We start from the raw sequence: 14239 nt of genomic DNA, 5'->3' as shown, positions 1-14239 counted from the left end.
TTAGCCCGGTGATGGGTATTAAGGAGGGCACGTACTGCATGGAGCACTGGGTGTTATACGAAAACAATGGATCGTGGATCACCACATCAAAAACTAATGACGTAGTGTATGGTGACTAACATTACATAATAAAATTAAATTAAATTAAAAAAAGAAAAACTTCTATGTGGAATATGTACATTAACTGCTTTATCTAAGCCTTGGATCTCTTGGAGCCACACTCATACCTAGGAGAGTTGTGCCATGGGCACTGTGTGCTGTTTTATAGCACACCTGATTGCATGGAAGTTTTCTTGAAGGTGGTGGACCGCCTAGTATCAATCTGACCCATCTGTGACCAACTTCTATCATGGGAGTCTGAGTTTGGTGGCTGAATGCTCTAACAGGTTTTAAAAGCTCGACTCCTGCCCACCAGGTTTGTAGCTTTGCCTTCCACAGTTGTCCATCGACAACAGCCTTTACCTCATGCACCCACATTCCAAGTCCATTTGACAAACAATGTGAAAGACACAGACAAAAGAAAGCAAAGATGATCTCTGGGAGGAAAGGGATCAGTAACCAAAGAGTTGCTAAGCCCAAGGGACTACTTGCACAGATATTTTCTCCTTCTAATCTAAATTTAGGAAGAGAGATAAACAACTCTCACCACTCTTGCTCCATCGAACTCCGCAGATGGATTCCGGGGGCTGACATGGTAAGAAATCCTACCTTCTGTCAGCTGTATGTCGAATTTCCCAGGATCTCTCAGTGGCAGCTATATCTAGGGCAAGCAGTGTCTGGCGAGTGAAAGTATCCCGTCCACTATGCCAACTTTCCCGGAGCGAGAATTCCTATTCCCTTCAAGCGTTCTTCTACTCGATTAACAGACAGATTCACAGGAGACAATAAAATGTAACTGTGTACAAACAGGCAATCCCCACAGACACGGAAATCACGAAGACTGTCTGGCAAAATGAACTATATATGTCATCCTGAACTAAGGAGAAGGGGTCTGGGACTTTAGAGGAAACTATTAAAAGACAAACACAGGCCCCAAATGGTGTCACTTCATCAGAGTTCTCAAACCAGTGCTCAATACATAATCTTATTGCACTTTCAATGTCTGATTGGGTTGGAAACCCAGAAATGTAGAAGTTTTTGGTCTGTGCCACTGAGTCTGCCACCTGGGTCCTCTCCATCCCCCAAAGAAAGATGAGGTAATCTGCATGAGACATCTTGCCTTCCCCCCTAGAAACCAGCTCACCTGGAACAATCTTTTTCTTTTGCTAATAAGCTTCTTGCCCCCCCCCCCATCATTCTTCTATAAAAATCTTCCATTTGGAACAACTCTTGGAGTGCCTCTCTACTTGCTAGAGAGGGTGCTGCCTGCTTCATGAATTATTTAATAAAGACAATTAGATCTTCACATTTACTTAGTTTAATTTTGTTTTTTTAACAGAAGAAATGCAATTCACAGGGCAATAAGAAGAACAGACATTTCATAAGCAGATGTTTGTCCTGCCATACAGATGAGTCGCTCAGATAAAATTTATCTCTACTGGTCAACCTTATTCTGAAAAAAGACCCTCAATTTCAATTCTTTTATGCAGTAAAGAGAGGGGTAAAATTTCTCTTGAGCTTGCAGGGTCTCAAACTGCCTTCTGCTCAAAACAGTTTGCATACCAGGGGCAACCCGCTGGCTCAGTAAAGCGTATGACTCTTAATCTCAGAGTTGTGAGCTCGAGCTCCACGTTGGGATTAGAGTTTACTTAAAAAATAAATAAAATAAAAATTACAAAAAAAAAAAAAGCAACCTTTAAAAAATAGTCTGCATACCGAAGTGTCCCATCTTGGGGTGGCCTGCCCTTGGTCCCTACAAAGGTAAGACATTATTTCTGAGAATACCACATAGACTACTTGTGACTGTATTCCTATGCTCCTTTGTCATAGGAATGGTGGTGGCAACAATGGGTAGGGTGTTGCAGAAGCAGAGTGACTTCGTTTTGGGATCCTCCACTGCTGGTGGCCAACCCCCTCTCCCCGAACATCATATCCTTTGTAGTATCTTCTGGGCCAAACAAAAGCTGGCAAAGATTTGGTGAACAAAACTTTTTTTGGATTCAGAGTGAATATAAGACAATTAGAAAACAAAACAGCAAAATATACTTACAAATGCAAATAGGTGTTGGACAGAAGGACAATCATTGCAAAAAGTTACCAGACAGAAGAGCAATGATGGGGGAATGTTTGAACTTCAGAGAGAGAGAACAAAAGTTGACAGGGACGCTCATCCTTCATTTCCTCTCATATCTCTCTCCAGGTGGACTTTTCTTATTTTTCATAGTTAGAGAGCAGTTTCCCCTCTTTATCTTTTACCTATGAAAGTCTAAGGTAGAGGACACCACAGCACACTCCAGACTGAGATGCAACAGGGGTCTACCGCTGGTCACAAGAAGACAGGTCAAGATATGATAAAAATTCTTTTTTTTTTTTGGAAGATTTTTATTTATTTATTTGACAGAGAGAGAGAGAGTGCACAAGTAGGCAGAGGGGCAGGCAGAGGGAGAGGGAGAAGCAGACTCCCCGCTGAGCAGGGAGCCCGATGTGGGGCTCAATCTGACTTTGGGATCATGACCTGAGCTGAAGGCGGATGCTTAGCTGACTGAGCCACCCAGGTGCCCCTGATAAAAATTCTTTTTAACAAATTAAAAAATTATTACATCTTCATAGAAAAATATCAAAAGGTATAGAAGATCATCTTACAAAATGTAAAAGTCTTGATCTCTCCAACCACTAGTTTGAATTATAGACAACAGGCAAATCAAAACTTTCCTATGCATCTCCCCAAAGGTTATGCTTACAGCAATGTGTGTGTGTGGTCTTATTACCCAAATAGCATTTTATCTTATATAACCAAAAAAATTACATTCATGTGTCATTTGTTTATTTAATAACATATTTTTCTGTATTGTTATGTATCTATCTTTTCAGAGTTGTATAGAGTAATAAGCTATTTTAATGGTTAAAGAGTAATAGTTAATAATAAATAATAGTTTAGTATTTAATTTTTGTGTAAAGTGTTCCATTGTATGAATCTAATTGATCATTTCATCACTGATAAAATCAGTGTTTTTATAAGTTATTTGTTGTTTTGTTTATTTTCTACATAATTATTTGTTTCTTAAGATTTTTAAAATTTATTTGACAGAGAGAGAGAGAGAGAGCACAAGCAGTGGGGGAGGCAGAGGGAGAGGGAGAAGCAGGCTCCCCGCTAAGCAGAGAGCCCAATGCAGAACTCGATCCCAGGACCCTGGGGATCATGACCTGAGCTGAAGGCAGACGCTTAACCAACTGAGCCACCCAGGTGCCCCTCTATATAATTATTTCTTTATCAATTACATCTCAATATAGATCTCTGGGTACCAATGCCAGTATAGTTTTCTTGCTTTGACATTTTCTCTACCATACTGAAATTGTTCTCACAGGAAACTATTCACATTACAGAATGGTATCCTGGCTTCTCAGGTCCACTTGAGACAAGTGACCTAGAAGCAGTGCTTGCTTTCCCTTTCCCTAACACTAGTTAACCATATCCATGCGCTTCAGGCAGTTTTAATCAACAGAAAGTTCCTGTTCCTCTCATCTTTTCCCTGCGGTGGGCCTCAGAGCACTAAGGAACCTAAGTGTCTGGTAGAATGTTGACTGGGAGATAGATTACTTAAAAGGTTGTTTATTTTGTACTGTCCCCCCCCCCCCATTTTATCTGTTACCTCTGAGAAAGAGGAACAGAAGTCAATTCTGGACAGTTAAAAATTCCCTGGAGTCATAGCTCTTGTCTATGATATAGGGTCAGGTGTCCCACCAGGATCAAGCGTAGAACACAGGATCTTGTAGGGCAGTTTAATAATGGGCAAAGTTGGGTTTGACAGGATGCTCACCAAACTGTATTATCATGCTCATCAAATTGAATGAATACTTTAGCTGGCTCACTCAACTAGTCTCATTAACTACAAGTAGTATGTGTTAAGCTCAGTATTATTAGCTTTCAGTTTGCCAAAAGCTGTTGAGGAATCAAGCCACAAAGGAAATGTTTATCTGCAAGAGGACGATGAACATGAGGATGCTGACCATGAGGGTGTATTCCTTTTTAGGGCTTGTCTGTTGCAATACACACACACACACACTCTCTCTCTCTCTTTCTGTCTCTCCTTAGTTTTTGCTACCCTTGAAGGCAGACCTTTGGGTAAGAATACATTTGGTGGGACCACAACAGCTGTATTCTTCCTCCCCCGGAATTCATACAAGATGCAAAACTGGGGCTTCTCCGTCGTCATGTAATGGCCTCAAATGAAAGCCTTGTCACCGGGGCGGGGACTGGAAGGCACTGGAGCGCCCGAGCGCAGAGAACATCCGAATTCCCTCCTCTGTCGCTGACTGGTTGAAAACTGGGAGGCAACGACCAGCCTCCAGCGGCTCGACTCTCGATTGGCTGCGAAGAGGTGGCAATCAGGGCGGGCCGAGGCTCTGCGCTGCTTCCAGCTCTATGCTGCCGCCGCGGTCCTGTTGCGCGGTCGCTGCTGCAGCCGCCACCCGGGTCCCTTCGGCCGTGCCTCTGCGTGGGGGCTGCCTCCTCGGCTCGGGTCGCAGACACCATGGTGAGTGCCTCCAGCCGGGGCAGGCTAGGAACCTCACGCCGTGCCTCGCCGGGCCTGGTTGCCCAAGGGAACCGGCCGCGCCACCCGAGCTTGGCGCGGGGGCCGGGGGAGCGCACCGCAGGTCGCAGGAGCAGTCTCTCTGTTTTGCCTGTGTCCTGGGCAGGGGTAGTGGGAACGCTGGGGATCGCGACGGGGGCGGTCAGTGCCTTCGCTCCTGAGGGGAGGGTCCGCCACTCGGCATCGCGCCGCCACTTCCCGGGCTCGGGAAGGGGACTTGCGGCTGAGGCGCGGGGGCTTTTCGTCTCAGGCGGACCCCACCGGCGTGGGTGGCTGAGGGCCAGTGGCGGGGGATGTGCCGGGTTCGCGTCCCCTTTGCCACACTTTCCCGGATGCCCAGCCTGCTTCGGAGCGGTGACAGGTGAGCGGAGGGGTAAGAAGGTGGCATGGCGACGGGGCGGACGGTGGCGGAAAAGATCGGCCTTTGATTGGGGTGGAGGTGGCGCGCGTCTGATGCCTCTCTTTAGCACCGAGTACCCCGAACCGAGCGGAGCCAGAGGGCAGGGGACAAGGTTAAACCAGAGCTGTGACAGCTGATGCTGCAGCCCACCCTCGAGCCCCCTCCCACCCACCGCTGGTCCCTGGCGCTCAGGTTTCCCCTGTCCCTGCAGTACGGATTTGTGAATCACGCGCTGGAGCTGCTGGTGATCCGCAATTACGGGCCGGAGGTGTGGGAAGACATCAAGTAAGTGACTGGCCCCTCTAGCTTGGGCCCCGCTCTGGCGACGCGCGCTGCGTGTACGTGCGTCCGTGTGTGTGTGTGTGTATGTGTGTGTGCGTGTGCGCGCGCGAGGTGGGGTGGGGGTGGGGGGCGCCCCGGGGCGGCCCCGGCGCTGTCCCCCGCGCCTCATTGCATTCTCCGCTTCCTGCCTGGGTCGCGGGCGCTCATCCTCGGAGATGCCTCCACCCGCCGCTCCCGGCTGCAGCTGCGCTCCCACGCTCCGGAGCGGGGACCCGGAGAGGAGGGGCGGCCGGGGCGGGGCTGCGAGGGCGAAAGCCAGGGGAAGGAGCCCCCGGGGTCACCGCGGCCTCCCGACCCGGCCTGAGCGTGGGAACGCTCTGCCAGCGCCCGGGCGGCTCCGAGCCTCTGCAAGCCGGGCGACTCCCACGCGGAGAGGGGCCCCGGGGACCACTAAGGCCTCCGCGACGTTCAAAGAGCCTGAGGCCTTAGAAACAAACAGGAAACCTTGGCTCGTTTAGAATTTACACACCTCGAAGACACATAAAATAGTTAAGCCTTTTTAGTGTGCCAAAACTCACTTCTCTTGAGATGATTTCTTGAGCAACTGAATCAAGTGCATTTATTCATTTGAAATAAAGTAAAATTGGATTTTTCCTTTCATTTTCTCAAAATCTACCCCTCCCCCTTCTTTTTGGCTTCTGCTATGGTGAAGGCTGCCATGTAGGAGAGCATCCTAGTTTCAGTCTAGCGCTGACGGTACTTTGGATGCGGACGGAAATACCACAGCCACCTGAGACTTTAAGCCTGTTGGAATGATGGATCATTTCCGCGGGCATGTTGAACATTTCGATCTAACAAAATTCTTTCTTCTCTTACTCTGGTGAAATTTGCGTTTGACTTCTATAGATGAGCACAACCAACTAGCTATACCAAAACCATGTATAAGGGTTTTCATCCTGGAGCGATGGAGCGACAATAGGTCACATTGAAATGGAAGTAGAGGAAGTGATTACCTGGGTGGGCGGAGGAGAACACATTGTTATTCTTTACTTTCATTTCCTGACCTCACTGATTTCATTTTGTTATATCAAGTAGGTGGTGTTTTCATGCTATTTTTTTCTAAATACATTGCAACTGTTGGCAATCAATTCTAACAAGTCTTATTATGCAGTTACATGATAATGATTTCTTTTAAATATCAGTTTCCATGGAAACGGCCAGGGTTAAATATTAAGCTCTAGAATGCGACTTTTCTCTTCCTTGGGTCTGTACCGTTGAGCCTGGTTTCATGTTCCATGAGCCAATTATGTTACCCACAGGGCATATCCACATATTATAAAGAGAAGTGGAGATTTGGAAATTATGGATTGAATCAAATGAGTATTTAGGTACTAAAGCTTACTTAGGGATTTGAATAAAGTAGATTTGGATCTACTTTATTAATGCCTTCATAATTTTTATTATGCTTGTTAGAGTTATAGAGAAGGCAGACGTCAAAAGCAAGATTTTAGACTGTAATTTAAGTATAGGATTATCTTTAAGCCACTTTGTGAATTTATGAAAGCATCATGCATATCACCCACATGTTTTCTCATCCATAATATAGAAATCTCCAAATTTCTGAGAGAATATGCTATGACAATATATTTGAAATTTTGAGGGCACAATAAAAGATAGCTATTATGGCTAAATAGCTATTATGTGTTTTAACCAGATTTAGAGTGTATGTCCTACCCACTACCAACTTAAATCACTGTTAAATACAAAGATGAAAAATATGCTTTATAGAGAAATGTATCAGAAATTTTCAAAAATTAAATTATCACTGATTTGTTTGTATTGGCCACATTTTCCCCAGAGAAGGTCAAAATATCGAAAAATATTCAAATTCCACTGGTGTGAGAACTTAACTCTCTCAAAGTAGGCTAAGAACTTTGTTACATTCTACTTTAAAAAACAGTGTATTGATTTTTAATTAAACATCAATATCTTTTAACTCACTAATTTATCTCTAAGTATTTCTGGACAGTATTCTTAATCTGTTCAAGTGTTGATAATTTAAATCATTCAAAATCTTTTTTTCTGGTAAAATGAAACAAATCATATGTGTCTTTTTATATGTACCCCTGCAACAATTATGTACCCCAGCAAGGGGAATACTGTTAGTTAAACTAGTGTTGTAATGCAGGTATTAACTTTAATCATTTTTGTCTGAGCATCCCTTTTGTTGGAGCCCTTATTGTCTTGGGTAGCATTTAGGATCTGGAATAGAGAACATTGTTCAGTTTTCTGTGTTGAGAGGGATTAAAGCAGTTCATTGGTTTCCAACCCAGTCAGTACCCCTGAGGGGTGACTTTGTACTCCCTGGAAGAGCATTTGCTTAGCAGAGCAAAGAGATTCTCACTGCCTAGGGGCAGGAGAGGAGAATTTGGAGGAGCTTAATTTGAAAATGCTCCTTGGAAGATTCTGATGCCTCCACTCAATTTCATCTTCTACTCCAGGAGGGAAGGATCACTGTAACCAATGGTTCAATATGCAAAATATACAATACACTTTCTGTTTTAACTTTTTATGAAAAACTAAATGTGTGACTTTTTTTTTTTTTTTTTTTTTTTTTTTTTTTTTGGTCTCCGTAAGTACCAAACGTCTCCATCTTCCTTTTTGGTCTGTGAGAAACTATACAAATCAATATTTATAAAACTTTATATAACATTTTTTTTGGTTTAGTAGGAAATAGCTATACATTCTTCATGAGAAAGGATGCCAAACATTTAATGACAAATAAAACCCTAAGTAACAGATTCCAGACAGCAAATTCTAAGTGGTAGGAGCCAAAAATGCTTCATTGTAAACTCTGTATCCACTTACACTCTTACCAATCATATAACCATTTCACAGAGGCTTTAAATTCTTCCTTTTAAGAAAAAAAAAAAATCTAGACTAAGGGTCAGCAAACATTCTCTTAAAGGGCCAGATAGTAAATAATCCAGGCGCTGCAGGCCAAAAGTCAATATTGAGGTTATTATGTAGGTATGGACATAACTGTTAAAATGTGACTATCTAAAATATAAAAATGATTCTTTGCTCTCAGACCAGACAATTGGGGCAGTGGCCTGGATTTAATCCATGGGTTGTAGTTTGCTAACCTCTGATCTAGACCAAATATACATATGAAAAAGAAAAAGAGACCTCTGAATCTATTTTAAATCTTGTTTTGTTGGTTTCTTTTCAATTTTCACATGGTCCTTTCTAGAAGCCGTGGTCCCAAGGTGATGAAAAAAATCAATCATCATTTCAGAGAAAACATGAAGTCAGGATATAGCTATTAGAAAAGCACCTAACTACTTGATTTAATCATTTCTGTTATTCTTCCATCATCCCTGGCAAAACTAATCATTGCATCAAATTAATGGGTTCAATTTTAGATTGGTTTAACTTCACTGAAACATAAAGATGGATTCAAAAAACTGAAAAAAATCTAAGATGATTAGAAGTTTATCGAAAACAAGCAAACAAAATTACTTCCTAAAAACTATTTTGCCTCGAGTTGAGCAGGCCAAGGAACAAATTAAAAATAGATATGAAACTCCATAGTGCTATACAGTACATGGCTTAGCCCTTCTCTGTCTTACTAAAAGGTATGAGATAAATATTTGGATCGAAATTTTAGTATGAGATTTGAAAAGATGTAATCACACCATTAGTTGGTACATGTTGGAGCAATTCCTCTAGAAGGCTGTCAATCATCTTCCTTGAATAAAGAATTCATATATGTTTAGTATGGTTTTAACTGATTTACCCACAGCAGGGCAGCATACTTTTTCATTCATTGATTTATTCCTTTTTTTCATTTTCTAGTTAAGCTTAGTCTTAATGAGCATAGTGTAGTGTTTTAGGCACTGAGGGTAGAAAAGTAAGATATACTCCTTGCCTCTAAATAAAATCTTATCATGCTACTAACTCTTTTCAGAGTTATCAGGATGTTTTTGTCTTATTTTTTCTTGAATTTTCTGCCTATAACACAGACATGGAAGGATTTCTGCCCGTAACTCAAGCATAGAAACATGCTTATCTTCCAGTTTTGAAATTAATGTATCTAGTTGAATTTGCTAATCACAAATTAATCATTATGGTTCATATAGGCACGTGCTTTGCTATAAGCTAGTTATGTGATTTTCCCAAGTTGCCTAAGTTTTCTAAGCCTTTCGGAGTAAGGAGAACATAATACCTATTGTATAGAGTTGTTGTAACATGTTGAGAAATATCTGAAAGTGCTTAGCACAGTTTTTCAAAAGGAACTATTTAATAAATGGTAACTATTATTAATTTCATCCAGAACCAAAATTTTTCAACTTTTCTCTTCCCCAGCTCACCTGAAAGATATGAAGTTCTCCTTTAAGCAACAGTAGCTCATTGAGGTCTACATAAACTAAATGTTCCCTCATCACTCTAGGATAAGTAGTAACTTCCTTGTCATTTTCACTTGTTTTTCTCTTTTGTCCATTCTGTGCAACTGATACCAGTTCTTTGAATTTGAAGTGCCCCTGAGACTCTCCTCTTCTTTCATTCTGGCTCCTAACACTTTCCTTTGTCCTTCTCTTAACAGCACTATGACTGGGTTCTCTGTGTCTGACTTGTCCCACCCACCCTCTCCATTCTGCAGATTGTGGGAGGATTGTTACTTTCATGATGCTGCTTCCACTTTGGAATCAATCTTACATTTTTCTCATCCTCCCTCCCCTAATCCTTATTTATTGTTTGAAAATGTAGCATTTGCTCCTCATATACATTTTATCAAAAAAAAAAAATTAAAACAAGCAAAATAAGGCACTAGGTTTTGCCATATTTTATTTATTTTATTTTTTTAAGATTGTATTTATTTATGTGATAGGGAGAGAGAGAGAATAAGAGAGAGCACAAGCAGGGGGAGCAGCAGGCAGAGGGAGAGGGAGAAGCAGGCTCCCCGCTGAGCAAGGAGCCTGATGGGGCTTGATCCCAGAACTCTGAGCTGAAGGCAGATGCTTAAACCACTGAGCCACCCAGTGCCCCTATATTTTGTCATATTTTAATCAGATTTTCATATTCATGAGGCCATACAATTAAATTTCTATACCTTTCTGTACCCTTGTTCAAGTAGGTTTTTATATATCACTGGTACTCTATATTTTAAAAACTGTTTAAAATTTCCAGTCCTTTCCTCTATGCAATTTCAGTTGAGTGCAACAGTACCCATTTGAAATTGGAAAGACTTTTCCAGCTCATTTTTTTTCCTGCTTTATTGAGATATAATTGACACATAACATTGTGTAAGTTTAAGGCGTTACGATGTGTTGATTAGATACATTTATGAAGTGTGAAATGATTGCCACGTGTGAAATGATTGCCACCATAGTATTAGTTACCACTTCTATTACACAGTTATCATTTCTTTTTTGTGGTAAGAACATTTAAGCTCTACTCTCTTAGTAACATTCAAGTATATGATACAATGTTATTAGTTATAATCAGCTTGTTAATCTTACAACTGGCAGTCTTACCCTTTGCACAACAGCTCCCCATTTCCCCCAACCCCACCCCTTGGTAACCGCCACTTTACTCGTTTCTCTGAGTTTGTCCTTTGTAGATTCCACAGATAAGTGAATGCAACATTGTTTGTTGTTTGTTTATTTTTAGTGATAAACCTGAGCTTCCAAGAGGTTAAGGGACTGTCCTAGGGGATTATATACAGGAAGCTAAAAGGTCGGGACTCCAACCCTGCTCTTCTGGTGCCAGATGATAGAAATGCTTCTCTTAAGATAGAAATAGGAGCTAATGTAATATACATATAAAAATGAAACCATATTGGGTGCCTGGGTGGCTCAGTTGGTTAAGCGACTGCCTTCGGCTCAGGTCATGACCCTGGAGTCCCGGGATCGAGTCCCGCATCAGGCTTCCTGCTCAGCAGGGAGTCTGCTTCTCCCTCTGACCCTCACCCCTCTCATGCTCTCTCTCTCAAATAAATAAATAAAACTTTAAAAAAAAATGAAACCATATTGTCACACCCAGAAACTTCCTCGGTCCAAATAAAAAAATAATATACAGATAAAAATAGGTAAATTAGATAATTGTTAGGATCGAGACCTTTTCCTGTAGGAAGACCTGCTAGTTAGCCTGAAAGATGGAGGTAGGCACAGTCTGTTGGTTGATAAGGTCACTAGCATTTGAAGTTATTCTTACTAGGAGAAAGATGTCCATGTGTAAATCCCTCCACATATCTGCCAGTGAGCTCTTCACCTAAGACTCTCCTGGAACCTGGACCATATCTGGTGAGCAGCATGATGTGTAAGTGATAGGCCAGGTCATAGCCTGATCTCAGGGTATTTCTTTGATGATTTGAAGTATCCCCCTGAAATCAAGCTAAGTCTTTGTTTTACTTGCAATACTTGCAAATATTTTCTGCAGTTTTTGAGAATTGAACAAAAAATCATAGAAACATATTTAATTAGGTATTTCAGAGAAGGAGCTTTGTTCATTAACATCAGAGCCAGAGGAAAAATTAGAAAATCTGTATTCTCCCTTTTGACCTATCCAGACATAGCTGTGGCCGATGTTAACTAGACATTGCTACTGTTTACAAGGAACAATGTCCTTTCGACTCTTCCCTCTCTGCAGGAAAAGGGACTTGAGCACATGTTTCTCTTCAGTGTGTTGGAAAGCGATAGTTATGAGTCGATAGTGTGTAGACATTAACAGGAAAACACGCTTTAAGAAATCTGTATAACTGGCCCAGTTCAGAGGGTGACAACTCAGAAGACATGAGTACTTGCAGCTTTTCCATCTGCTTCTTTGCTTCATTGTTCATTAAACAGGAAACAGTGGGAAAATGGTGTTTTTGTGCCTAGTAAGACAGAGCACCTTTTTTCTGTCGAAAAATATTGAGGTTAAAGAAGTCTCTATTCCAGGTAAAAGGCAAATATTCTGAAGTAGTTTTTGTACCTCTTTGTTACTGTGGTTTTGGATCCATTGCATATTCTGATCTACTTACCATTCATTGTCGAATCAAGAAATATTAAATTTTTGTTTTATTGAAATTCTTTGTGATCAATTTTCATATCACTCAAACATGGGGACCTTTCAGTCCACATACCCTGCTTTCTCTCAGCACTCCAACCTCATGGGCCAGTTTTCAGTTCCTGAAGACTTTGGATTTTTTTTATTATTATTATGTTATGTTAATCACCATGCATTACATCATTAGTTTTTGATGTAGTGTTCCATGATTCATTGTTTGTGCATAACACCCAGTGCTCCATGCAGAATGTGCCCTCTTTAATACCCATCACCAGGCTAACCCATCCCCCCACCCCGCTCCCCTCTAGATCCCTCAGTTTGTTTCTCAGAGCCCATAGTCTCTCATGGTTCGTCTCCCCCTCCGATTTTCCCCCCTTCATTTTTCCCTTCCTGCTATCTTCTTTTTTTTTAAACATATAATGTATTATTTGTTTCAGAGGTACAGGTCTGTGATTCAACAGTCTTACACAATTCACAGCGCTCACCATAGCACACACCCTCCCCAATGTCCACCACCCAGCCACCCCATCCCTCCCATCCCCCACCACTCCAGCAACCCTCAGTTTGTTTCCTGCGATTAAGAATTCCTCGTATCAGTGAGGTCATATTATGTGTCTGGATAACACCTGTGCTTAGCAGATTCTCCTCTTCACTCTCCCCATCCCCTACCCAGAAATGGGAATGTGTTTCAGCTCCGAGATGGCAAAACAAATGTGACTTCTTAAAGGAAGGCTTCTCTCACCTCCGAAACTGTGATTTTTCTTTATGGTACATACCAGGGTTTATAATTATGTATTTCTATTATTGATTAATATTTGTTTTGTCTCAGTAGATTCTAGGCTTTGTAGCAGTTACCTAAGAAAGAGCCTGGTATATTGTGGTCTTTATCTTCTCTCTCTCTCTCTCTTTCCCCCATGTGTATGTGTGTATGTGTGTATGTGTTGTGTGTGTGTATATGTGTGGTGTGTTATTATATATATAATATATATATAATCCTTCACATTTTTAATTTCTAGGGAGTAGAACACATACACATTCACAGATTTTTTTTCTATAACCAGGATTTAGTATGTCAGATTGATGACATTTATAACCACTATTTAACACAATATAAACTCTGTTGAAATGGACTTTTTTTTTTTTTTAATATCAGCAAAGGCAGAAGATAGAGTAGTATATTATAGCAGCTCCTTTTGGAAGAGTCAGAGTTCTTTTGTGTCATCTCCCTCTGTGTATGTATATAATAGAAGATTGAAAACACTACTGTTGAATTACCAATTTCATATACCAAAAACCAGCTACTGGATTGGATTCAGGACAAGATTGAATCCTTTAGCAAGTGTCTAAAAGCTGGGTAGATACAGTGCTGTTTAAAGTCAGTGTTATAATCTGTAGATAAATGTTTGTAATACTGAAATTAAATGTAAAACCCAGACGAGAATGCTCCTCATGTCATTCAGTTTTGAACGTAACAGCTCATATATACCGCACACTTACCATAAGCTTCCTCAGTCCCAGTCCCCACTATTGAAAAGTGCTTTATACTCATTGTCTCACCTAATCCTCACAACCACCAGAGAAAATAGAGTTGTTCATCGTCCTTGTTTAGTAAGTAAGGGAACTGAGCCTTCAAGACTTTAAAGCCCTGTGTCAAATCACTCAGCTGTTAATCATCACAGCAAGGATTTGAACAGAGGTAGGCTTGCAATGATTATATTATGTGCTTTCCCGCAAAGAGAAGAACCTTCTTTCCAAAGGCAGCCAGTTTAGCATGGGCCTGGGCAATATGCATGTGTATTAGTACTACTCATTTTTG

General features: G+C 41.4%; 1 protein-coding gene across 2 annotated transcripts in view; it reads left to right on the top strand.

Annotated features, from left to right (window-relative positions):
* The first annotated feature begins 4476 nt into the window (after positions 1 to 4476).
* GUCY1B1 (guanylate cyclase 1 soluble subunit beta 1) overlaps positions 4477 to 14239 on the top strand; it is a 46311-nt gene continuing 36548 nt past the window's right edge. The window contains exons 1-3 of one of the 2 annotated variants that reach the window (XM_031026500.2): positions 4519 to 4634; positions 4942 to 5052; positions 5303 to 5376. Coding sequence is in view for 1 of the 2 variants with exons in the window: in XM_006727271.3 (XP_006727334.1) it covers positions 4632 to 4634; positions 5303 to 5376 (77 nt within the window). In the remaining variant the exon portion in view is untranslated. Of the gene's footprint in view, positions 4635 to 4941; positions 5053 to 5302; positions 5377 to 14239 lie in introns of both variants that reach the window. The other variant, XM_006727271.3, reaches the window with a different exon arrangement.

Source organism: Leptonychotes weddellii, chromosome 2 (assembly GCF_054177405.1).
Source record: "Leptonychotes weddellii isolate Sample4059 chromosome 2, ASM5417740v2, whole genome shotgun sequence".
NCBI lineage: Eukaryota > Metazoa > Chordata > Mammalia > Carnivora > Phocidae > Leptonychotes > Leptonychotes weddellii.
The sequence above is the reverse complement of the archived record's forward strand: the minus strand, read 5'-3'. Positions and strand labels throughout refer to the sequence as shown.